This window comes from Nannobrachium achirus, assembly GCF_963921795.1.
Source record: "Nannobrachium achirus genome assembly, chromosome: 4".
In the NCBI taxonomy this organism is placed as follows: domain Eukaryota; kingdom Metazoa; phylum Chordata; class Actinopteri; order Myctophiformes; family Myctophidae; genus Nannobrachium; species Nannobrachium achirus.
Window position 1 is genome coordinate 54,980,637 of NC_137813.1, and position 24,796 is coordinate 55,005,432.

Below are 24,796 nucleotides of genomic sequence, written 5' to 3' on the forward strand. Positions count from 1 at the left end.
AAAATACACTAATTTATACACTTGATACTACATGTTAGATCTTGCATATTGTCTGTGACGCGTTACTAAGTAAAAAACGACAGGGTCGTCATGTCAACGCATATTGCCACCAAAACACGAACCGTTTCAGCGGCATCACCTCAGAGCCTGGACAGCCTTCACCTGTCCACCATACTGGCTGTGTAAGCACAGATTACTGACCTGGCACAAATATAGGGTTGGGATTCCTGGAACCGGATCCGATTCTGGAACCGGTTCTGTCACACAGAAGCAGGTTATGCTAGACCACAATAGCCACAATACATGTGGTTCTCACACTTTTTTTTAATTTCAATGACCACTGTAACTTTTAAGAGTGTACAAATTGAACTGAAAAATTGAAAAATTGGTCCATTTGCGCGCTCTCAGAGTTACAATTTTGGGATGATGTAATTTCCCGTTGCATTCTGGGATTTGCAGTCCTGATATCACTCACGGATGCGGGGGAGCGCCCGCTGTCATAAACCAATGAACCATACAAAAGAGTAATTGACGAGATTTCTCGTCGTTGAGTTATGGGATCGGAATGGTTAAAATGAAGATCCCAACCCTAGGCACAAACAGACCAGGCACTAGAACACTGAGAGAGATGAACACAAGTAAGTCAGATGTGTGTGTGTAGAAAAAAAAAGAAAAAAAAAAGATTGTGGTCGTGTGTGTTGTCTTTACATGTCTCACTACATCTCTGATGGCGAGATTGCATTTGGTCACAGTGGTCGCTAAAAACTTGTCACTGCCTTGCCGGAGTGGTCCTAAGAACTGGGCTCTTTGTTTGTGAAGTAGAAGACTTTTAAAAGTACATGGCTGCTGAACAGTGTGTGGTTCTGTCTGGCCCATTTTAGCTGACAGTTAATTTGTCAATCAGAGTCTGTGGGTCATTTTTGTAGAGGAAAGTGGGTGACTGGCGTCGGGCTGTTGGGATAAAGTGGTGTGTGCGTGGTACACACAGCCCCCATATAGCCTGATTTTTATACCTACTTGCGTGCCAGTGTGGCATGCCAAGAAATAGCAGATCTACACCCCGCCCACCACTGTACCCATGTGACACTTTGGGAGCTTGTAGATCAGCTATATTCATCATGGTCGACACTAGCACACAACTATATGAATCATGCTTATGCTGTGTTGTTGTCCGTGTGCTTGCGTGTGCACCGAGGTCTCACCGCTGTGCTGTTAAATCTAGGGTCCAAATGAACATGTTTTTTTTTTTTCATGATGATAATGTGTGTGCGCGCGTGTGTCACAATTTAAGTGCACGCGTCCGGTTGTGCGATTTATCACCGCACAACCGGTGCCAAGTGTTGACTGTTTTTTTTTTTGTTTTTTTTTTCAATCATTGAATTTGGGAGAAGTGTGTAGATTTCTCGTTTGATTTTATTTGCCTATAAAGAATAGCTGTCGTGGTCTTGGGGTGCCTGATACAGCTACTAAACACACTGATTACCCCCCTCCACCCAGTGGATGTGGAGTAAATATTCCCATTTATTGCTACAAAGAATTATACGAAAAACTAAAAAGAAAAAAAAACATCCTTTTACTTTTATAACACCCAGTTTTGTGAGAGAGAGTGAGAGATATAGATAGAGAGAGAGTGAGTGTATGTATGAGAGAGAGGTGGATCATATTTTTATGTTTTTAAAGTGCTTTGTTCCTTTCTATTCGATTGGTTTCATCTGTGGCCTCATCATTTTACTTTTTACATACATACTTGTCCTTTATTTAAAAAGATTTTATTTCCCATTTCTTATGCCAATCTTGGCAGATGTTTAACCTGGGAGTGGGAGGACCCCTGTGCTTGGAGCTCATCCCTCTTTGTTGTTTCATTTCACGTGGGGGACTGTGCTGTGCCTGACTGAGATATAGATTAGCTGTAATACATGCATACATTAAATATTTATACACTATTTTGAATTTTCTCATGTGTCACTAAGTGAATCTTTCTGTGCAGTTTATGGTGATGTGTCGTCACACATTGTATGCATTCTGTGTGCGTTTTATAGACCTGTGCACTACGGTTAGCCCCTTCAATCCTCCGGCGAATGGTTCACATATACAGGCTTCTTTGCACAGATTGGCTAAGAACTCCCAACAGAGACATCTGAAATGCAGCGGTTCAACGGTTAATCGAACAAATCAATCTAGTCGATAATAATAAGTGATCCATAATCAATTTGACTATACATTATCGATTTAGGGGGGGAATATACATTTTAATTATTTCATTCGAAAATAGTCGATCTACAAGCTCACATTGCGGTGCGAGACAACGTGGTGTGAGCTTGTAGATCTGTCATTTTCGAAAGATTTCTTCGATAATCGAGTTGCAGCCCCACTGAAATGTTCTGTCTTGTCTGCCCAGAGATGTCATTTCCTGCCGTGTTTCGTAATAGTCAGGTGCAGGTTGCGTAGGCCCCATGGGGGAAGTCCCCCTGAGTTCAGGTGCCATTGTTTGTGCGGTTCAAAGGGCTCGGGTAGACGAATCTGATGACTCTTTTGTGCACAGTCCTCCCTCCGCGCCTTCCGGCGTCGTCATCATGCCCTTCGGTGTGTTTTCATCTCCCCTCATCGATCTCGTTTTGCTTCTACCATCCAAAAGAACATTGTCCATCACCATGGGTTGTTGTAAAGCAGTGTTTCTCAAACTTTCACATTTCAAGGTCTCCCCTTAACTCTGACGGTGTACAAATGGAACCAAATGGACCCGGGAGGGTCCATTTGGTTCCATTTGTACACTGTCAGAGTTACATACTTGTATGGGTCAATTTAGACCCCCATAAAGGAACCCACAGAGTCCCTGGAATCCACTTTGAGAACCACTGTTGTAAAGTACAATATCAATATCACATCTATGGTTTTAGATTTGTAACCACTTGAGACCTATTTTATGCCGTATGTCGTACGGCGGCGTCGTTCAAAAAATAGCTGATCTACAAGCACACAGTGCCTCGCGGTGCGACGTGTCGTGAGCTTGTTGTAGATCTGCCATTTCTGCTGCTTTTGAAAATGTTGACTATAATGATGACATGCACAAAAACAGAGATGCCAGGTTTAAAGTGGTTGAAGTCTGTGACTTGGAAATCTTAAAAAAAGAAAATGTTAATAGCTACAATGCACGTGTCCTGAACATGCATTGTTTGCTTCGAACCAGCATGTTACCCTCGTAAAGCCTACTTTATACTTTTGCAGGTCGGTGTCGCTCGCCAGAACGAGTGAAAGACGTGCAGTGCTTTCGGCGAGCGACACCATCATCCTGTGAAGTATTAATTAGGTTTCAAGGGAATCTGACCAACGCTACCACAGCAGCGAACAATTACTGTTATCACTCACGTCTTTTAACAATCTACACAGCATATAGAATGACCATTCTTTATCCAATACAAGAAAAACAAACAAAAAACTAAAAAATATATATGTTTTGTCAATTTTATAGTGCTTGGTTTCTTATGTATAAAAGCAAAAATAAATAGGGAAAAGAAATGTTCTGTGGCAGTGTTTTATGAATTTGGTCAGCTACAAGTATGACTGTGCCTTTGGAGGTGGTAGAATGCAATTCAGATGTTTTTAATTTTAAAGATAGGGAAGAAAAGATTAAAATAATTTTTAAAATTGTCCCCCCATGTGTCTCAAGTTTCTTCTCTCTCTAGATGTCCCAGCACTGCAGGCATGCATCTTGTCAACAAAACGTGCACAAAACCACATTTGCACGTGTCTCATAATTATGTGGCTGTGGCTGGCAGTGAGGCTGGCTCAGCTATAGCCTATAGGCCTACTGTCGGTATGTCGAAGGCAGCACATGCATCCTGTCGTGGTCAGTGACTAACAGGCATTGATCGTATAGGGCTTGGTTAACTGGAAATTCTGTTAAAATATTACCACTGACTCATTGATTTTACATGTGTGCAACAACACACACGTACAAAACAATAAAGCTTATTGGTAACTTTGCATTTCATGTATAAATCGAAATGTAACCAACTTAGGATAATGTTTGATTTTACAAAAATACCTTTGCTTCCAAACATGTACTGGAGGCTGGAGCCAACAATAAGCTTTGTCCACCCATAGACTGTATGTTTATGTGATTGATTGATTGATTGATTGATTGATTGATGTACAGGTAATACTTTATTAGAAGTTTGCATAGGAAAAGGTACAGGACAGTATAGTATAAACAACACAAGCTCAATGGCTTGTTTAAATTGGGGTCCCTTTGTACTCAATACATACAACTTTAAATGACAGACAAATAAAACACAGTACTACAGTATGGACAGGTCAGGAGTAGGTAAGGATAGGCTTCTTTTTTTTTTTTTACCAGTTTCAAGTTGCAGGCAGCCACCTGTAAGTGACTTTTCAGAGTGGTTTTAGGGTTGGGTAGGGATTTACACTATTGAGGCCATCGGTAGGGCATTCCACATTTGTGCGGCATAGCAGGAGATGGGATTTAACCCTTTGTTTGAGCCAAATCTGGGTTGGACGTGATTTGTGGAGCAACATACGTGTGCACTTGTCTGCCAGTATGTTGTTTTCTTTACGACCATTTCTGGGTGCTTGGGGATGTGGTTTTGTGTAACTCTCTCTCCGCGACCTTTTACTTTGACCCAATTCTCTGATCGCAGGTAGAATGGCATGATTGTTCTGAAATGGGTTGCATTATGGGTACTTTAACTTTTGTTACTTTAAGTATATTTTTATGCCAATACGTTTTTTACTTTTGACTCAAGCTTTTGAATGCAGGACTTTTACTTAGGTATTTTCTACACTGTGGTATTGCTACTTTTACTCCAGTCCATAGTCTGAGCACACCTCTGCCATTATGACTCATGTGCTTACTGCTTTCATTCCATCATGAAGTCATAAAAGATTACATTGATTTTAGACTATTTCCCCCCCCACCATGTGCTGTAGAAAGATAAGATGCGTTATTAAACCTTTATTGATCTCAGAGGCAACTTCAGGGTAAACATGGAACGATTTAATGTCACTTAAATGTTGACTTATTTCAGGGGATATTGTTAATCTAATTAGAGCGAAAAGGTAGGCTATTCTTATGTCCAGTATTAAGTAGCATTACCATTGTTTTACACACAAAAGTAAGGCAAACCTTTTGCAAATAGCCTTTAAAAAGGTACAAAATTGAATGCACATCACATCATCACTACTCAGATGTAGGACCTACTATAGCTCCCATCTCCCAGACTGTACAACAGTCCCCATATACACTGTACAAACGTATGCTAGCACACAAACACCTAAATTAAACTACCCAGACTGTGATGTGCCAAAATGCTGTTAAGAGCCCACTCATGTCTGTGAAAACAAGTCAAACAAATAATTGATATTCATAACTGAAAAGGCAACATATCTGGTGCCAGCTTTACATGTTATAATCTGCACAGTCCACAGTAGCTATTATTTCCCCCAGTAGATGTGAATGTACCTGATGTTTGAAACCAGGCCCAGCCATAGCCTGCTTTGGAAGGCTTATCAGAGTTTAATAGTGACACCTATTGGTAAAGTGGTGAAACTGTGCCAAGTCCTGTTCATGGCACAGTCATTGTAGTGAAAAGGAAGAAAGAACAAGTAAACAGAAACGCAAACACACATTTGAAATTGATGTTTGCCCTTTTAATTCAGAGTATTGCTGCTGGTGGTCAATTATTCACAATTATCTAACTGTGCCGGCCAAAGGCAGGCAAAGCTGCCATTCAAAATACAACAATCCTACCTGATACATTACAGAGTCTATTGCTGAATACAATCTCCAAACTAACACATGGGAAGACTCCAATTTGACTATGGTGATCCACATTATAAGATGTCATGGCACAATTTCTGTTTACTCGCTCTGGATCTCAGAGGTGTGGATTTCAAACATTAAAATGAAAGAAAGAAATGTGTTGATGCTAAATCAATAGTTTCCATTTCAGCATGCTAAATTTCCAGGAAGACTAAAGTTTCCACTAGGAATCCCAAACCGATGATGAACTGTGCCACAAACATGGCACAGTTCATCTGAAGATTTTATCTACACGAGCACAGTGGGTTTAACTGTTAATCCATTCAATCTGTAAAAGCATCTGTGTCATTTTAGATTTTTGCTATATACTGTATATATATGGGGCTTTTAAGCCGTGACATCATTTTGTAGGCAGAGGAGAATCTGCCCCCAGAGCATTTTCTGTCCCTCGCTATTTCAAAAAACAACGACTAAAAAATAACGACTAAAGTATAATTCTAACACTTTCCTTTCAACAATAAAGAGAAGAAAAATGTGTAAATAGTAAAAATAGTAAAAAGATTCACGGAAACTGCGGGCAGAAATTCTCCTCTGCCTACAAAATGATGTCATACTTAACAGCATCATACACACACACAAGTGTGCATGTCACAAACCCCTTGAACCCTTCCCTTTCCTGAGGGGAACATTAACCAAAAATGTGTTTAAGTGGTTAAATGTCATTAAAACAAATAATAATAAATAAATACAGTTATGGTCAACAAAGCTATCTATGAAAAGAAATGTATCTGCAACACAATTTTATACAATATACAGTGGGGGTCCCTGCTTCATCTCTTTCTCAACTAAGGGGTCCTTCCTTGGCCTGCCTGAAAATCATTGAGATCCCTCATTTATTTCTGAGTGTGCAGTATAATCACAATCTTCACAGATCTATGCAACACTAGGATTAGAAATTGTGTTCTTTTCAAACTGTTATCTGTTTTAAGTCATAGACATAGAAAAGTAGACGTCTGCTTCGGCTCGGACGCATATACATCGGGGGACCGAGGGAATCTGCATCGCTTCCGCGTGCCTCGCTTCCGCGTGTGTCACAGAAACGGTAGTTGGTAGGCCAATGAGAGGCAGGTGGGGGCGGGTCTTTACGTACGCAGCCTCTAAGAACAGCTGAGCCGCGCAACATCAGGAACTGGATGGAAACGTGCCAATAAAGCTCTGTTGTACTGAACTGATACGTCCCGGGAAAAGACGCGCTGGGATTGGCCAGTAGTCACTTTGACTGGCAGCCGTTCCCCCTGTTTGTCCGGAGGTCCGGCCTCCAGCTGTTACACGTCGCTCCAATGAACTGCAGCGGCGGATGAGGTATCTTAGCTTTGTACGTATATCTATGTTTTAAGTTACTAGTCGAGTTAACATTAGCATTTCCGAGGCTACTAGGTCCATCGTGGCAACCACACAGGAAAAGAGAAGTTAGAAATGCTGAAAAGCTGCAGTAACGGTTATGACTGCATTAGCCTCGGAAACCCAGGCTTATTTTGGCGATCGGAAAGAAAAATAAGCCTGGCCGATCGCGTTAAAATCACTGTTGGAGGAAGTGTACAATTTCCCTAACCAATCAGAATGCAGAGGGGCGTCGCACCGAATTCGTTGACGTCATGACGCAGCAGCGTTCTCTGCGTTGAGAAGAGGAGCAGAGGGGGGTGGGGGGAGGAGAACACATGCTATTGTCCGGAGACTCCCGGAGAGATTCTCCGGGTCCGCCCATTACATCTGCCAACAGAAACGGTCCGCGTTAGATCAGAGCATGACTGCATGCCAGTCCTCCCAGCAGCGATGCCCCACCACCAATGTCTTTGTTCGGACCACATTTTTGTCCAGGTGATGGATGAAGCCAGGGGAGGCATATAGTCTCACCCCTAGTCACTCCACGTAATGACAAAGAACCCTAAACCTTAAACAAGACAAACAACAAAAAAAATAGACAAAACCCCAATGTCCTGGTATAGTCGGGGATCCACATGCCCAAAAGCTCAAGGAATAGGGTTGAACCTGTGATGTTCTGCCGCACTTTTTATTTCTGTTTTATCTATTAGTTTGGTCATTAAGGTACACAGAATCAGAGGCCTGCTCTGCCGGAAACATCGCGAAAAAAGGTTATGGCCATTTGTATATTCACTGTCCCATTGACTCCACTAGAATATAAAGAAAATGAAAAAAAGTTGATTTAAGTAGCATGTGAGGGGTCAAACTAGGGGTTCTTCATCATTCTGAATCCATTGCAAGCATTTGTTTTGCATGAAAAACATTCCTTGGGCAAAATATTGGCCCCCCAAAACTGTGGAAAGTGATGAGTCATCACTTTTTTTCCACTTTTCACAGTTTTGGGTGGCCAAAATTTTGCCCAAGCAAGGTTTTTCATGCAAAACAAATGCTTGCAATGGATTCAGAATGATGAAGAACCCCTAGTTTGACCCCTCAGATGCTACTTAAAGCAGACTTTTTTTTCTTTTTTCAATATTTCTAGTGGAGTCAATGAGACAGTATATACAAATGGCCATAACTTTTTTTCGCGATGTTTCCGGCAGAGCAGGCCTCTCATTCTGTGGACCTTAATGACCAAACTAATAGATAAAACAGAAATAAAAAGTGCGGCAGAACATCACAGGTCCTCTCCCATTTTGAGGGACTGGATCCCCGGCTAGTAGTTAAATTGTTTTCTCCAGGAGGATTGGAGAAGAGGAACTCTTACTTTTGTCATCTCAACATCCTTTTAAAATCGCTTGACAACAAGGCAGGCATGCTGACAGCACAGGCCGCGTGGCTCCAGAGCGAGCTGCTATAGGTGAGCAAGTGCCCGCGGCGAGCAGCTGACGGCCGCGCGCGATGACGAGCGCGCCGCCTGCACTGGCAAGCTGTTGGGCGGACAGAATTGTTCATCAAACAAAGCAGAGAAAAAGAGTACTCCCCGTCTCCCGTCTCAGCCAATCACGTCTTCTTCTCCAGCCATCCTGGGGAAACGATGTTGCGTTCCGCTAGTGGCGTGTTCGAGGTTCAAGCACGAGGGAATCCCTTCTTCCTGGTTCCCTTTGGAATCCATTCACGGTAGCTTCTCACTGGGTCTGAAAAGCAAGATGGTACAGTTAGAACTTTCTCTTTTCAATTATTATAGGGCGACACTGTCGCTTCAAAGGACGGCTTCACACATTTTCATCTATATATAACAGGTCCTCACTATAATGCTTATTATAATATAATATTTGCGACCTAAGGTCGCATTTACCATGAGAAATTTTGTAGCTTGTCTGACTGTCCGTACGTCCGTACAGGAAGTGATGTCACGTGATGTCAGTGAGTCAGTGATGTGGTACAGAATGACTCATATATGGGCATAATAATGATGTCACGTGACATCACTTCCTGTACTGACAGTCAGACAAGCTACGAGATTTCTCAGGGTATAAAAGTCCATATATGGTCATTCCCAGAAAAAGAAAAAAACCTTTTATGCCCATACATGGAGATTTCTGATGTCATAAATCCCAGGCCGAAAATTAGAATGTTAGGGTACCCCCTTATGTCCATATATCGAGATCCACAGGCATCAAACCAAGGCCCTAACTCACCAAGGCCCTGCTTGGCATTACTAATTAACGTACGTTTTATGCCCATATATGGAGATTCCTATATTGTCAATATTAAGGACATTATTAAGGATATTATGTTATCAATATTAAGGACATATATGGGAATGCTCATATTTGGTAATGTCCATATATGGGCATGTTTTGACATAACATAACTATCATGAAGGGGTCTCCATATATGAGTAACTGGTCCCATATACATCACTGGCCAGATGGCCAAGAATTGGTGCAACCTCGCCCTTTAGGGCGAGGTCACATGTCACCCTGAGGTGTCTTACTAGTACATATAACATGTGTCTATTCACTCCGTCTCAGAGGAGGGCTGTGGACAGAAACCCACCTACCAGTGACATCATCGATGGGGAATCCAAGCTAATAGAAACCACTGGCTTTCGATTCCTGGAAAGCTATAATGGAAGCCATTGTTCTTGCTTAAAAATAAATAAATAAATACAAATCTGCCTAACAATGATGTGACTGGTAGGCGGGTTTCTGAAGTGTCCACAGCCTTCCTATGAGACACAGGCCGAGTAGAATATCATGAACACCAATTATATGAAGATAGGTTGAAAATGGGTGTAGTCTACCCTAGGTGGGTTTGGCAAAAGGGCCCTTTCTGTGTGGAGTTTGCATGTTCTCCCTGTGTCTCCTCACAAAAAACATGCAGTAATCCTGGTCTCTATACTGCCTCCCCCTGGCCAGTCGGGGCGCCTGATGGAGGGGAAAGGAACTGGTTGGAATAACGTGTTCCTTCCACACGCTACGGCCAAATGAGGAAACTCCTCCGTCAGGTGAAAATAAGCGACTTGGACTCCTCATGCATAGAAGGAAGCATGAGGTCAGGTCATGAGGTTGTCTCCCCAGGTTGGCAGAGGGAGGTTTACATTAGATAATTGACACCGGGTGAAAAATGAGTTACAAAGTCGTGGGATAAAAATGTAAAAAAAAAAGAAAGAAAGAAAGAAAGAAAATGGGTTTAGTCGTCCTTTAAGACCGACAGCAAACGGGAACATTTTCACAGCACTTTGTCCAAAACAGCACATAAAACATACAGCATTCAAAATAAATGAAATAATCAACATTATTGCTGGAGATCACAATACAGGAAGAAAAAGCACATGTTAAAGCCAGCCTAGCATTAAGAAGACCAGCTCCAGTAAAACGCAGCAGCCACAGCCAGTACCAACCTGTCCTTGCTGGGTAGCGGCTGGCTGTCCAGGGGCCTGTGCTGTGGGTCCATAGTAGGCAGCCTGCTGCTTGTAGTACTCTGCCCAGGCTGCGCTGTAGTCTGATGAGGCTGCAGCTCCTCCACCGCCTGCTGCTCCGGCCCCGGGGCCTCCAGCTGCTGGCGTGGGGGCCGGGGCCCCTGCCTGAGCTGGAGGAGAGAGCAGTGGCGTCAGTTCAGCAAAAGCTAGGGTATGGCAAAGATGGGAGTCCTCATGGAAAATGGGCATTACATTTTGGATAACACGGTTCTATTGTGAAAATAGCAGATCTACATGCTCACAACGCCTTGTGAGCATGTAGATCGGCTATTCTCACAATGTCTGAAGAAAACCGAGTTTTGTCAGTTTTTTACACAGGTTTCTACGGTTTCTTGGGCTGGATATGGCAGCCTGGAATGGTTTTTCAAGTGCAGCTAAACTTAGCATGTTAGTAAACGTGCCACAATTAACAATAATGCATTGCACCTGTGCAGCTGACCTGGGAATATACCATTTTGTCAAGATGGGGAGAATACAAGTGTAGAGAATAGAATTATAATATCTTGTTAAAGTGACCATTTTGTTAAATTTTGCATTTGTAGTCATTTTACTGTAATTTAACAACATAATAACCAGCGCAGATAGACAAAGAGACATTCATGGATTTATATTTAAAAGTAACTTTTATTTTCCCCCCTGGACCCAGGGTATGGCAGCTGCATACCCCTGCCATACCCAATTGACACCCCTGAGAGAGAGAGACACACACACACAGAGGCTTAGTGGCCTGCACGTCTCCACTACACTACAGCACATGCGCGCAGGAGATAGGGGGGGTCGGGGGGGATTGACACCCCCACTTTTTTTGGGTGGGGGGGATATCCCCCCCAGTCAGGGGCGAAAATGGGAAATTTTGTCCCCTCCATTCACTTCCAGAAGACCCCCCTGTCCCCCCCAGTCAGGGACATAGTGGTCTAAATTCTGAAATCATGCACTAAACACGATCGAAGCGATTTACAGATGCTATTATAATGAGAACACCCCTCTGTTTTCCTGCAAAATGGTTTGGTCTGTGTTGCCAAGTTCTTAGAAACAAGCAGCCAGCTATATGAAAACCACAATATTCCAGGGTGGTTTTCATATAGCTGGCTGCTTGTTTCTCTCGCAAAATCTGGCAACAACAAGAAACGATAGTTAAGGAAGCACAGGAGACCGCTGCTACAGCTGAAACTCGATAGAACACAATATTTATAACTTTGGTTCTGCCATTTCAAATAGTTAATAAGGAATGCCGCCACCCTGGACAAGGAAAGGATTACTTTGTTGTTTTTGTTGCCACCCTGGCCCTGGACAAGGAAGCTAAAGGATTACTTTGTTGTTATTTGGGCTGTGTGTGAGAGGACTGGAGGAGGAGGAGGAGGAGGAGGAATTCTCAAGCCGGTAATGAATGACATTTATACCGTATTGTGTTCTGGACTGGTGGCCTGTTCTAACCTGTGCTGTGCCAACTGCTTGTGGACTGTATCATTGTATTGTGTGTTCAGTGTTCTGACGGCTGAGCGGCTGTCATGCTTCTGAGTTCTGAGTACTGTATTTTATTGTGGCCACTGGCCAGTGTTTTGAGTGATGAACGGTCGCTGTGCCAAATTGCTGCTATAGTCGGTGTTCTTGAGGTAAAAAGTTAACCATAGAAACATGAAAGAAACGTTGGTTATGACGAGAGGACTGTTTAATGTCAGTGTTTGTGTTGAAGTGTGTTTTAAGCTTTGGTTGTGTTGGTTATTGCAGTACTAGTGATAACTTGATAAGTAAATAAATAATACATCATAATTAATGCGACGCGATAGTGACAAGCAGTTAAAAAAAGGTTAAAAGGGTTAAAAAAAAGTGCTGCAGCTGTTGGCCTGTTACTCCTTCAATAAAAAGATCTAATATAGACTTAATGAATTCATGTGTATTTCATTTTAAAAATGCCTTGAAATCTGCGTAAAACAACTGTGTAATTCAGCTCAAGTGGAGGGGATATGTCCCCCCCTCCTCGGGGCAAAAGTGGGGGGGATATCACCAAAAGTGGGGGGGATACCCCAAATTTTTTCGCGCGCGCTATGCGCGCGCACATACCTCCCAGATATGTCCCCTTCACTTTTAAAATGCCTCCTGCGCCCCTGCTACAGCAGCTCTTCACAATCCCTGGTACGATATAAATCGTCCAATCTTGAATATTTAAAAATGCTAAACTATTGCCACTAACTGGTCTCCGTTGAGTATCGTGGCAGCTTATACAGTTGAGAGTAAAACGTATTGAGTTCTTGCCCTGATGAAGACCTCCCGGTCGAAACATGTTGGTTTTATAGAATAACATTTGTTTTAAACTCCACATTTTTTAGTGCTCGGATCTCCTCTTCATTTTTAACAGAATAACAGTATTTAGAGATATATTGATATAGGTGTGCTCCGGTAGCTGACAGGATATTGCGGTGATCACGTAATTGTAATGGGACTGACTGTCCCCGATTCAATAAAAAAAAAATATATATATATATATATTGGCGTCATCACCGTGTGGCGGTGATGCTATGGCGGGGCCATAGCATCGCCCATCAGCACAAACCTATTCCCAGGGGTAAAGCAACGGAAAAAAAGAAGAAAGGCAGTCTCACCCATCTTCTTGTAGTACTCCTCCCAAGCCTTGGTGTAATCCTGCTGCCCCCCCGGGGTCTGGGCGGGTTGGGTGTGGTCACCAGGGACGGGTGCACCCCCGGCCGGGTTTGCAGGGTGCTGGGCGGGCATGGCCCCCGACGGCTGTTGGTAACTCTGGCCGTAGTATGCTGCCCAGGCCGCGTTGGGGTCAGCAGCCGCCGCCTTGCCTAGAAAAGATGCAGGGTGGAGGGGGTGAGGCCCTCATAGGTGAGCTTCTGCTAGTTTCCTGGAGGCCGGGCTTGGAGACCGGAGGGAAACAGAGGCAGGGTTAGTAATGGCCGCTCAATCCCGTCACTCACAACAGTCCCATCAACACTCCACCAGTTTCATATTTAGACAGAATTACCATCATACCTTATCTGTAATGACTGGAAGGAATACACATTTATACCCTAAATACCTTAGGACGAGGTACAGTACTATGCAGTGATGAGGAGAGGTACCACAGTGTGAATACAACCAAGAACAACTACATAAAGCAGTGATGGCAGAATGTTCAGCTTGACAAGCAGCAGGGGCAGGTCAAAGAGGTGACACGGTGACTCACCAGGGTCATGGAGTCCCTGGGACTGCCACTGCTGGTAGCTGTTGTTGCTCCAGCCCTGAGAAGGGTACTGGTGAGGCCCCGGAGGACCTCCACTGGAGACGAGAGAAGACAACATTTTGATTAGAACCGTATCATCATCATCATGTATATTCAGCTTCACAGTCTGTCCCCAGGATACACAAACTAACATATCAGCGAGGCAGAATGGACAACACTCCAACGAATGCTATCTAGAATAGGTATTGACCGCTCCAGGTTCCTCTGCCCTCGTAATTATTGACTTGTGGATCAGTTCATTGTTGTTATACAACTTGCAGTGCCATATGTCCAGTAGCTACTCACTGTGGGGGTCCAGGGGGTCCTGGGTTGTACGGGTTAGGGTTGAAGGGGCCCATTGGACCAGACGGACCTGGGCCACCCAGGCCTGGACCCACAGGACACAGAGGACCCTGGAAAACACAACACAACACAGCCACATAAAACTTGCGATAAGAGTGTCGTCTAGCTCTAGCCAACAACTCGGGACTCGGGTTAGGGTTTATGGATCGCTGCCCTCCACACTCTCCTATCCAACATCAGTGTCGTTAGCTAAGCTTAGCTCGCGCCACAGTGCATCTTTGTAGGTGGTGCGCATCTTGCCTTTCCTGGGTTTGCCCTGGGTTGGCTCCCATAGAGTCTGTTTGTTTGCCTCTAGTTTTGGGTGCCTGACGCAGTGCCCTGTCAGCCTCATCCTTCTCTCTCCGACTTTGTCTGTCATAAAACGTGCATGTACGTGTATACTTACTGTATACCAACAGATGCCATTGAATCGTACTGTATTTGTGTTACATATTTATGGCACACTTTCATAAACAGTGTAGATAAGAGTCAATTTCTGTGAACACACCAAAGAGATCTGTATGTACTGTATACTGGATTTCGGTGTCTTACTGCTTTGATTTAGTTTTTGTGTGAACATGGAGAGCAATGTACAAGACCAATCCAAATATGTGGATGTACAGTACTCATTATAGCCAACAGCTTGAATACATAACATGAGGTTGTCCTCAAGTTATTTAATTCAAAACCACTCGACTCCCATTAGCACGTCTACCCCACGTGTTCAGTAACCATACACAGGGGGTAGTAGGGCGTACTGTACCTCGATCTTCTCCTCGATCAGCTGCTTGGCGTGGTCTATCTGCTGCGGTGCCCCCCGGATGACGAACATCTTGAAGTTGGGGTCTCCGTTGGGCGGAGGCTGCCGGGAGATCTCCACGAACGCCCCCGTCTGCTGGTTGATGGCCTTGACGTTCTCTCCTCCCCGGCCGATCACCAGGCCGCATTTGTGCGCCGGGATGGAGAAGGTCATCTCCCCGCCACCAGGGGGGCCCCAGCCGCCCCCCTGACCCCTGCCTCTGCCCCTCCCGCCCGGGGGCATCCCTGCTGGACCCGGGGGTCCCTATAGGGAAGGAGATTACATGGATCAAAGCAAAATAAAATATCACGGATGAAATATTGTGTCCTAATGGTGTGCGATTTGAGAAACAAGGTGAAAAGGAGACCCCCACACTGGGGCGGTTTCCCTAAACAATTCGGTATGTCTCTAAGTGCATGTGCGGTGCATGCATACCCCTTGTCCCTCCTCCCTGACCCGAATGCTCTGCAGCAGCTCGTTGATGATCTGGGCGGCATGCTCACAGCAGTCAGGGGGTCCACTGACATGGGCCATCTTATCTGCACCTGTGCCATCATCTGAGAGAGAATAAGAGAGAGAGAGAGAGAGAGGGTGAGTGTTAAAGATTCACGGTCTTGCTAACAGCATGCTAGGTCCTATGAATACAACTAGATACGCCATTTTTGGATGTTATTATCATGTGGAGAATAAGTGAGGGCACAGTTAACTATTTTGGGATAACAGAAACCAGGGACGTGCTGGGCCCCTGATTCAGCCCGGGAAAAAGAGTTGGAGAGGCCCACATTGCGCGCTATAGTGAGAGATAGCGCTGCTGCTACTCAAAGATTGGTGACAAAGTGACAAGCCAGTGGGCCAATTACATGAGTTATATTTCGTCGTTGTCGGGTGGAAACCTTTCACTACTTTTGTGCGACGGCCTTGTATGATGAAGCAGGGCTTTGCTTTGCGAAAAAATGTACAAATTTGAAACTTGGAGATACGAGGTTTCTGCCCGACAGTGACGATTTACTTTGTTGTCCGCCCAGCCCCCAAAATGGAACAAAGGCCGACATTTTATTTAATTCTTTTCCCCTAATAGCCGACCTGGACCAGCCCGGGAATGAACCGGCCGTTCGGGGAGTTGTCCCGCTTTTTCCCAATGGCCAGCAAGTCCCTGACAGAAAACCCACCTGGTTTGAACTGTATCCTAACTCCGGCATCGCTTTGGATTTTCTTGATCATCTCCCCGCTGCGGCCAATCACCACGCCCACAGAGTGTCGAGGCACAGGGATCTGAGAACGGACAGGAGGGGGACACGCGTCTAGTTTGGTCTCGGTTCAGTTCACAGACGTCCAAGCCTTAAAGATGCAGTGCCAGATGCAGTGCCAGTGCCCCCTCTAAAACATGATTATCAGGTATTATGATTGTACTAGGAGGAAGATTTTTTCCAAAAAAGTGTACAGAAAGAGTTAAAATTATGTTTTTATGTGGCCACACCCACCAGTTCATTGGTATGCGTGGTTGTCATGGTGGGTGGTGACCCAGCTGAAGTTAGCCACACCCACGTATGTTGGGTGAATGGTAATTAGGGGAGGGGTTGATTCTGTGATGTAATAAGTATCTGTGTTTTTGGACCGGCACGTTTGACCCCACAAGGTGGCAGCCTACAACTAAAACCCAAATAGAAAGGCAATACATAATTGCTCATAACAACCACACCAGGGGGTCTAATGAAGTACTGTCAACCTCCTAGACACATGAAAACCAGAAAAAGTACAAAACTATGGCACCGCCTCTTTAACTGGAATAGCGCCTCTCTCACACTTACATCCATGCCGCCGCCACCGCCGCCTCCTCCTCCACCCATGCGGGAGCCGTATTCGTTCCTGTCACCATAGTTTCCATGTTCCCTCTCCCTCAGAATCTCCTGCACCATCTCCTGGGCTTGCTGATCAGACCACACACAGACTTTAAATTATTTAAAATTTAGGCCTCGAATTATTGAATGCTTTAACCAGTGAAAAATAGCAGATATACAAGCTCACAGCGCGGCACCGAGTGCCGCGCTGCGAGCTTGTAGATCTGCTATTTTTGAAAAGGTCATGAAAATGTGTGCAAATCTTTGAATATTTTGTATTTTCAAAGCGAACGTTTGTAACTCATATTTTGCTTCTGGGTGGTCCCTGGAACTAAATGTTTTGAGATGCGGGTCCGTGGCCAAATAAATATAATTTTGGGGGTCCTTCACATCACATGAAAAGGTTTGAGAACCACTGACATAGTAGTCTCTCAAGAAAGAACAGACTAACTGAGCTCCATTTAAGTGAAAAGGACCTTTTCTTTGACGATGGCTAGCCAGATTGCTGACATAGAAACATAGGCTTTTCAAAAAATCTTAGGATTCTACAAGCTCGCAGCGCGGCACTCGGTGCCGCGCTGTGAGCTTGTACATCTGCTATTTTTCAATAGTTAAAGCATAAAATAATGATACAATAATGTGTACCCGTTCTAAATGGGTTAAAGGACAACTTTGTTTTTTTTACAACAAGGGTTCATATTTTAGATAGTCATTAGAGAAAAGAAAAGAGGAATGTTAAAATGTTTTCATTTACTAGCCTTTTAGTGATTTTAATGATTTTGATTTGCATGCATGCCCCGAGGTTGGCTTCATAATCAGATGCCCCAGGTTGGGGCTGCTGATTATGAAGCCCATTCCCAAGATGTACCGCAATCTTTCTTGGGCAGATGTGACTTATGGGGGCTAGTGTAAATAGTAATAAAGAAATTGTCGGCTTATTGTGTCTAAAAATACATATTTAGCCACTTGTACGCATGCCCCCACCCACTGAAATCAAAATACTAAAAACGCTAAAACAATAGAAAGCAGTAAATGAAAACATTTTAACACTCATATTCGCTTTTCTCTAATTACAATCTAAAATATGAACCCTTGTTGTAAAAAAACTAAAGTTGTCCTTTAAAAGTGAGGTGGATGCATGGATTAAAGTAAAATAAATGGCCATGTCCCATTATGTGATTTGTGAAACAGTGTGAAAGGAACCCCCCCAAACTAGCACCGTTTCCTACACAATTAACACAACATGCCAAATTATGATGTTTTAGTCATATTGTTCCTGCTCCTACATATTGCCAGCCAGGTGAAGAAATCCAACTGAAGGTTGTAACGTTTACTTTTATGAAATATCCGAGACTAATAGGGTTTATGGAAAATGCTTCTAAACAATAAATATATTGCCACAGTAGTTTGACCACTTCAAATGCTCTAATCCTTGTTTTTTTAATGACAGAAAATAGCCTATCTACAAGCGGCGTCGCATTGAGAGCTTATAGACTGGCTATTTTCGCTGCGCAATCCACATAGAAGACATGCTGACTTCTATGGAATCCAAATGACAGAAATAAGTCGTGGCGACTGAGAACTTTAATCCATGTGGATGTTAATTTTGACCTTTAGATTGGCCTCTCATCACTGTACCTGGACTTTATATGGGTCTCCGATGATACGCAGGGGCTTGTCCATGTTGGGCCCCTGAGACGCGTCTTGGATCAAGATCATCTTCACACCGGCGCGCTCCTGCAGCATCATAGCAACCATGCATAGTGTTCAGCACCACTTCTAAATCACTGATGGTGTTCTAGTAGCAACTGGACTTGCATTGTTGTACCTGTACCTCAAGCTTGAATACTTGTATTTCCTATTAACCACTTTCCTCCTGGTGTCCCTATTTTGGGCAAGTAATTGACAAAAATGCTTAATACATGTTTCAAAAATTCAAAAATAGAAAATCTACAATCTCACAACGTGTTGCATTGTGATGCGTTGTGAGCTTCTAGATTGTCTATTCGTAAGACAAAGTATACAGGGCTAACTGGTTAACATTCACAGGGGCACTTTAAGTACATGTACACAACTACACATGTGTGAGTGCACACACACACACACACACACACACACACACACACACACACACACACACACACACACACACACACACACACACACACACACACACACACACACACACACACACACTCTCTACCTGTAGCTGTTTGATGGTCTCGCCTCCCTTGCCAATGACGAGACCGGCCTTGCCTGCGGGAATCATGATCTCCTGAATCGTTCCGTTCTGCCCGTTGGTCGACTCTTGGAAAGAAGAGGCCCCCCGCGACACTATCTCGTCCAATAGCATCTTGGCTTTCCTGGTCACAGAGGAGCAAAGAGACACGTTCGTCATGTTGGAGTGGGACAATGAATTCCACAGCCACACTTATATATAATCTGATGGATAATATTTAAATCGATATTCAATAGGTTCACCATTCTATGGATTTTTTATTGAATTTCAAGAATATGTCCGTAACATTTCTGGGAATTTACCGGAACATTTACAACACTTCCTTTCCCCAAATTACAGGACGAGTTTTGTATACAGTGATCTAAAGTATTTATTGGACTCATGCCATGCCCAGGTTGGTAGCTATGCAACCGTAGGGTTCTAACAAAGTTCAACATTGCTTTAAAAAGTCTCTTTTTAACTCGATCAGCCCATTTGTAATCATACTCACAGTATGCAGTCATGAGACCCTGTGAGAGTAACATTCCTCTCGGGAAGACCTCCGCTGTCTGGAGACATAACACAACACACAGGTGAATATCTAGCTACATTTAATACTCAACTGAGAAAGACCTTAAAGTAAGGAAGGCACTCGCGTGGAGGGCCCTGAACGGCATGAACAGTGTATGGAACTCTAACCTCCCCCGCCAAATCAAACTTAGCTTCTTCTTTGCAACGGTGGAGTCTGTTCTCCTCTATGGCAGTGAATGCTGGACCCTGAAGCCAACCCTGCAGAAGTCTCTAGACGGGTGCTACACTAGAATGTTGCGTGCAGTACTCAACATCAACAGGAGTGCACATGTTACCAACAGGAGCCTGTATGAGGGAATACCAAAGGTAAGCGAGAAAATTGCCACCAGAAGAATGAGACTAGCAGGACACTGCCAAAGACACCAGGAGCTTCCAGCCAGCAAATTGGTACTGTGGGAGCCAACACATGGGCACCGGTCGCGAGGACGTCCCACAAAAACATACGTGGACGTACTCAAGGAAGACGTAGGGACACAGAACACCAATGAGCTGGCCAGATGTATGGAGAACCGAGATGACTGGAAACAACGATGGAGGGCTCGTCTGAGGACGACCTAGATAGATTTAATATCAGATAAAGTGCCACATTATGTTTACCACATTTTTAATTATTAGAGCCTAACTGAGCTAACTGAGTTAATGGAATGATAACAACGCTCTCATCATTAACACAAAAAAGAGATTGTTTTTGGTGCACCACTAGATACACACAGATCTCCCATTACTATTCATGGTGAACAGATCAACCAGGTAGGTTCGTATACATACCTAGGAGTAGCAATAGACAATCTTTTGTCATGGAAAAGATCAGATTGAATCTGTGTGTAAGAAAACAAAGCAAAGAATCTACTTCCTGCGCCGTTTAAGATCTTTTGGTGCTAGTAGACAGATTCTTCTTATGTTTTTCACTTCTGTTATTATGAGCGTTCTTCAGTACTGTAGTACCACCTGGTATGGATGCTTGTCTGCAGCCCTAAAGTCACAACTGCTGCAACAACTGAACATTTGTTCAAAGATAGTTGGACAACCACTTCAGAGGCTATATACGACTATGTATAATAACAGCATTCTAAGGTTGGCAAGAAATATTACCTCTAACAGTAGCCATGTGTTGCATAGAGAATATAGGTTGCTGCCTTCAGGAAGGAGATACAGTGTTCCAGAATACAATAAGGTCAGACTAAAAAGGTCCTTTGTCCATCAGTCGACTTTAAGGCTTAATCAGGAGCTTAGCCATAGGTAGGCTAGGCGGTGGACATTGCTCTTGTCTGTATTATCCTTATATACTGTATGTAACCCTGTTTTTTTCCCTTGTGTCAAATGTTTGTATATATGTTTTCTCAGACATGGCTGACAATAAAGTACTATATCTATATCATATTAACCATTACCTGGATAAATAGATTTAAGGACACACACAGTACCTGAGGATATCTGAACCTTGCAGCCCGAGTCCTGTTGTATTTTATTGATCTGTTCCCCTCCACGGCCGATGACTGGAGGAAAATTAAGAAAAGAGGGATTAACATCAGCAAGTTAAACATTAGGCATTTAGCAGACATTCCTATAGTAATCCAGAGCGATTTACAATAAGCAAGGACAGCACAAGGTAATACAAGCAATAGTAATCTAGGATCGTAGGTAAACCATAACCAAAAAGTCTATAATCTGTACATTGAAACTATACACACTATATACAGTACGGATGCCAGAATGACCTGGCAACAGTCTACATAGTGTAACATGCTATCTAATTATATTTTAGCCTTTGCATAAGCCTGCAAGGTCGTCAAGGCTAGAAAAAGTGCTATTGTAAGTGCTACGGGCTAAGGTGTCTGAAGTCTGAAGAGGTGAGACTTCAGATTACGGCGAAGATTAGGAGTGAGTCTGCAGTTCTAATTGCAATGCGGAGTTCATTCCACAGTTTGGGAGAAGACGTTTTAGCGAAGGTTCTAGTAGCTTCCCTGTGTTAGCTGAACAGAGGTAGGAGTAGGAGAGCTACAGTATACACTCACCGAGTCCCACCATACTGTCTGGAACACTGTAGTCCTCTGTGTTGGAGGTGGGCCTGGCACTGTGAAAACGAGAGAAAGAAAATGAAATATGGGTCGCAGTGACAGATCATATCATCCAGACAGTAGTAAAACATGTTCGTCATTTGCAATTCTATATAATCATGCATGCCAACTTTTATTTGTTAGCAAATCATGTTCTATTAATGTTTTGTGTTATACATAGGTAGAGGCCTCACATAAGCCCTTTGGGCCTCTTGCCTCTTCCTGGCACTTTTCCTTTTTACATTTTGTATACCGGTACTTTGTTTGTTTTTACAGTTTATGCTAAATAAATAAATCAAATCAAAGTAAAACATGTCAAACGATCTAATGGTAAACCTCCTATACGGGTGACTTTTCAATTCAAGTGTCATTTCCACTGTTGATTGAAAAGCATTTAAGCCTCACCTCTGCTGCGCAAGAGCAGCAAGTTGGGCTCCAATGGCTGGGATTGGACAGAAAGACATGCAAGGTGAGAAAGACAATAGAGACAACTAGAGGAGAAGAAAGAGAGAGTTCAGATTATCGATGGAGTGAGAGATGAGAATGTGACATAGTTAGTGTAGGAGAGATGTACATGGTAGGATGAAGGGGACAAAAAAGTGTTGACAAACATACAGTACATGCTGGTCTTGCGCTCAATAATTACTGTGTGAGTTTAGTTATAAACAAACCAAGAAGTAAAAGAATAGCTTAAAAGCAGTGGTGGAACACTTACACAGTGCTGTGGCTGAATCCATGTCATTCTGTGTGGCCATCTTCTTGCTATCTGGTTGATCTGTAACAAGAGCAAAGAAAACATATTGTTGTTGCTGTAGCAGAGGTGTGTGAACACTGCATAAATAAAACTCCCCATATAGCTTTGTTTTTAAATGTGTGTGTGTGTGTGTGTGTGTGTGTGTGTGTGTGTGTGTGTGTGTGTGTGTGTGTGTGTGTGTGTGTGTGTGTGTGTGTGTGTGTGTGTGTGTGCGTGCGCGCGCGTGCTCTCACTCAAAAGCAAGGTATCATTAAATTCAACTTGAAGTGCTACCTGGATCCTCCAGTTGTCGCTTCTGTGCAGGAAATGGAAAGGCATCCGATGCGTTGCTGTTGTTCATGGGAGGACCCGCATCGCCCCCAATCTTCGCTGCTATCTGGGGCACAACGTGATCAGGTGCATGTAAGGTGCATGACAGCCAGGTACAGTACCAAACGACTAACTTAACCACATGAACCCTAGTGTCCGGGCATTACAAAATAGAAAAGCAGTGGGCGAAAATAGCTGACCCCCCCCCCCCCCGCATCAAATCTGTGCTTCTGGGGGTCCCTGGAACAAAAACGTTTGCAATAGGGGTCCATCCGTGGAACAAAATATTTTGAGATGGGGGTCCACGGCCAAAAACACATTTTGGGGGTCCTTAACCACTGATAGGCACATTCTACAAATGTCTTCTAAATCATAACAATTTTCTGAAAAAAACTTATGTTGCCATCAGTGTTTCTCAAACTTTGTCATGTGAAGGACCCCCAGAATGATATGTATTTGGCTACGGACCCCCATCACAAAATATTTTGTTCGAGGGACCCCCAGAAGCAAATATTTGATTTTAGTCTATTCTGCATCTAGCTTAAGGCCACAGACCCTTTGGGAAACGAGTTTGGGGGCGACTTTGAAAGAGGGCTTATCTGGCTACCCTCTAGTCATCATGTTATAACCAAAATCCCGTAGCCTAATCCTGAGGCCTCTTTTGTGAATTGTGCGCAAGTTCAACATTGAACTTGGATGTGGCATCACAGGCAACTACTGTAGGCCTACATGAGTGACACTTACTTTCACTGCGCTTCATGACACTATGCTATGACAGCATGAAAACAACTCCACTTCATGTGAGCTGGTGGTGTTACGACAGAAGTAGGAGTTGATATTTTGTCAATTATAATAAAATAAAAACTATACCCTATTATGTTGATATTTTTGTCATTTATGTATTTACAGTTAATAAATACATTTTTACATTCCTCAACGGGCTGACTTGGCGACATATTCCGACACGTGGCGTTATGTTGTTATAACACATCTTTTCTTGGCCTGTGTAAGCTAACCCGGTTAGCTGGGGGGTGACTTTCCCCTTCCCCTTCTCCCTCCCTCCCTCCCACCTCACCTGCCGGGCCCGCTGGACCGCGTCCGCGAAGGCGTCTTTCTTGATGCCCCCTCCGGCTGCTGCCTGTCCGCCGGGAGGAGCTCCACCAGCACCGGCCCCGGGCGGCGGCGGTGCCGCGCTGAAATCGGACATGATGTTGTTGACAAAAACAGAAGAGAGAGTCGGTGGGTGGGAAAGGGGGAGAGTAAGATTAGACCGGTGGGTCAGAGCTGCTCTAGCGGGAGCAGTGATTCAAGATGCGGGGAGGGAAGGGGAGGAGGGCCGAGGATCCTGGCTGGCCGGTGGAAGGACGGGACGGCGACCGGGAAGGATCAACATTCCCACGACGATTACCGAATCCTCAGTGGCCCCTAAACCCCATGTTTCCCAAACAGGACCCATTTGTGGGTCGCGGACACATTTTTAGGGGTCGCCTAAGTTTTTTGTCTGGCTCCAGCCCATAGACCCGCCCACTCTCATCAAAAACCATTCCCCAAAAACCATTCCCCAAAAAGATGAGATTCTAAGGGACGTATCGTTAATAGTGGGAGGGGCCCACTAGGAGAATTTTAGGGGAGGGTGATGCTATTTTAATTTTAGTGTCAGGGAGGGTCATGCGATTTTGAATTAAAAATAGTCCTGGTTTTTATAGGTTATATGTATTTTACTACAGCGTTCCAATAATACTATTATTTAATTAAGGAACGCTGTAGTAAAATACAATAGTCAATGATACCCCCCTCTGTGTGTTTGTTTGTTTGTTCCTCTCTCTGTGTCGCTCTTGTCTCGCACGCTCGCTTTCTCTCGGTGAAGTGTGTGCCTGTCTGCAGGGACGTGCAGAGAAATTTTAGAGAGGCAGGGGCTGATATTTCTAAAAGGGCCTTTTGGTGGACAATTCTCTTGAATGCAGCCTTCAGTTATGG

General features: G+C 43.9%; 1 protein-coding gene across 1 annotated transcript; it reads right to left on the reverse strand.

The window, feature by feature from the left end:
* Window positions 1-8,406: 8,406 nt before the first annotated feature.
* LOC308283820 (far upstream element-binding protein 2-like) lies at window positions 8,407-24,144 on the reverse strand. The gene is made up of 18 exons (XM_080724317.1): window positions 23,895-24,144; window positions 22,784-22,886; window positions 22,472-22,531; window positions 22,162-22,198; window positions 21,715-21,773; window positions 21,124-21,195; window positions 19,620-19,677; window positions 19,094-19,253; window positions 18,529-18,627; window positions 16,861-16,980; window positions 16,222-16,324; window positions 15,488-15,609; window positions 15,017-15,316; window positions 14,218-14,324; window positions 13,876-13,967; window positions 13,289-13,495; window positions 10,611-10,798; window positions 8,407-8,898 (listed from the first exon to the last, which is right to left on the reverse strand). Exons 1-18 carry the CDS (start codon window positions 24,024-24,026, stop codon window positions 8,890-8,892), a joined length of 2,028 nt encoding a protein of 675 aa, XP_080580443.1. The 5' UTR covers window positions 24,027-24,144; the 3' UTR covers window positions 8,407-8,889.
* Between the last annotated feature and the right edge of the window lie 652 nt (window positions 24,145-24,796).

What these genes read in the sequence shown, in the direction of transcription:
- LOC308283820 (XM_080724317.1), bottom strand. Translation starts at nt 24,026, where the DNA reads ATGTCCGATTTCAGCGCGGCACCGCCGCCGCCCGGGGCCGGTGCTGGT. An exon ending in CGGTCCAGCGGGCCCGGCAG is followed by an intron (nt 22,887 to 23,894) that starts GTGAGGTGGGAG and finishes GTTGTGCCCCAG; the next exon opens with ATAGCAGCGAAGATTGGGGG. An exon ending in TAGGATACAGTTCAAACCAG is followed by an intron (nt 15,610 to 16,221) that starts GTGGGTTTTCTG and finishes ATTCTCTCTCAG; the next exon opens with ATGATGGCACAGGTGCAGAT.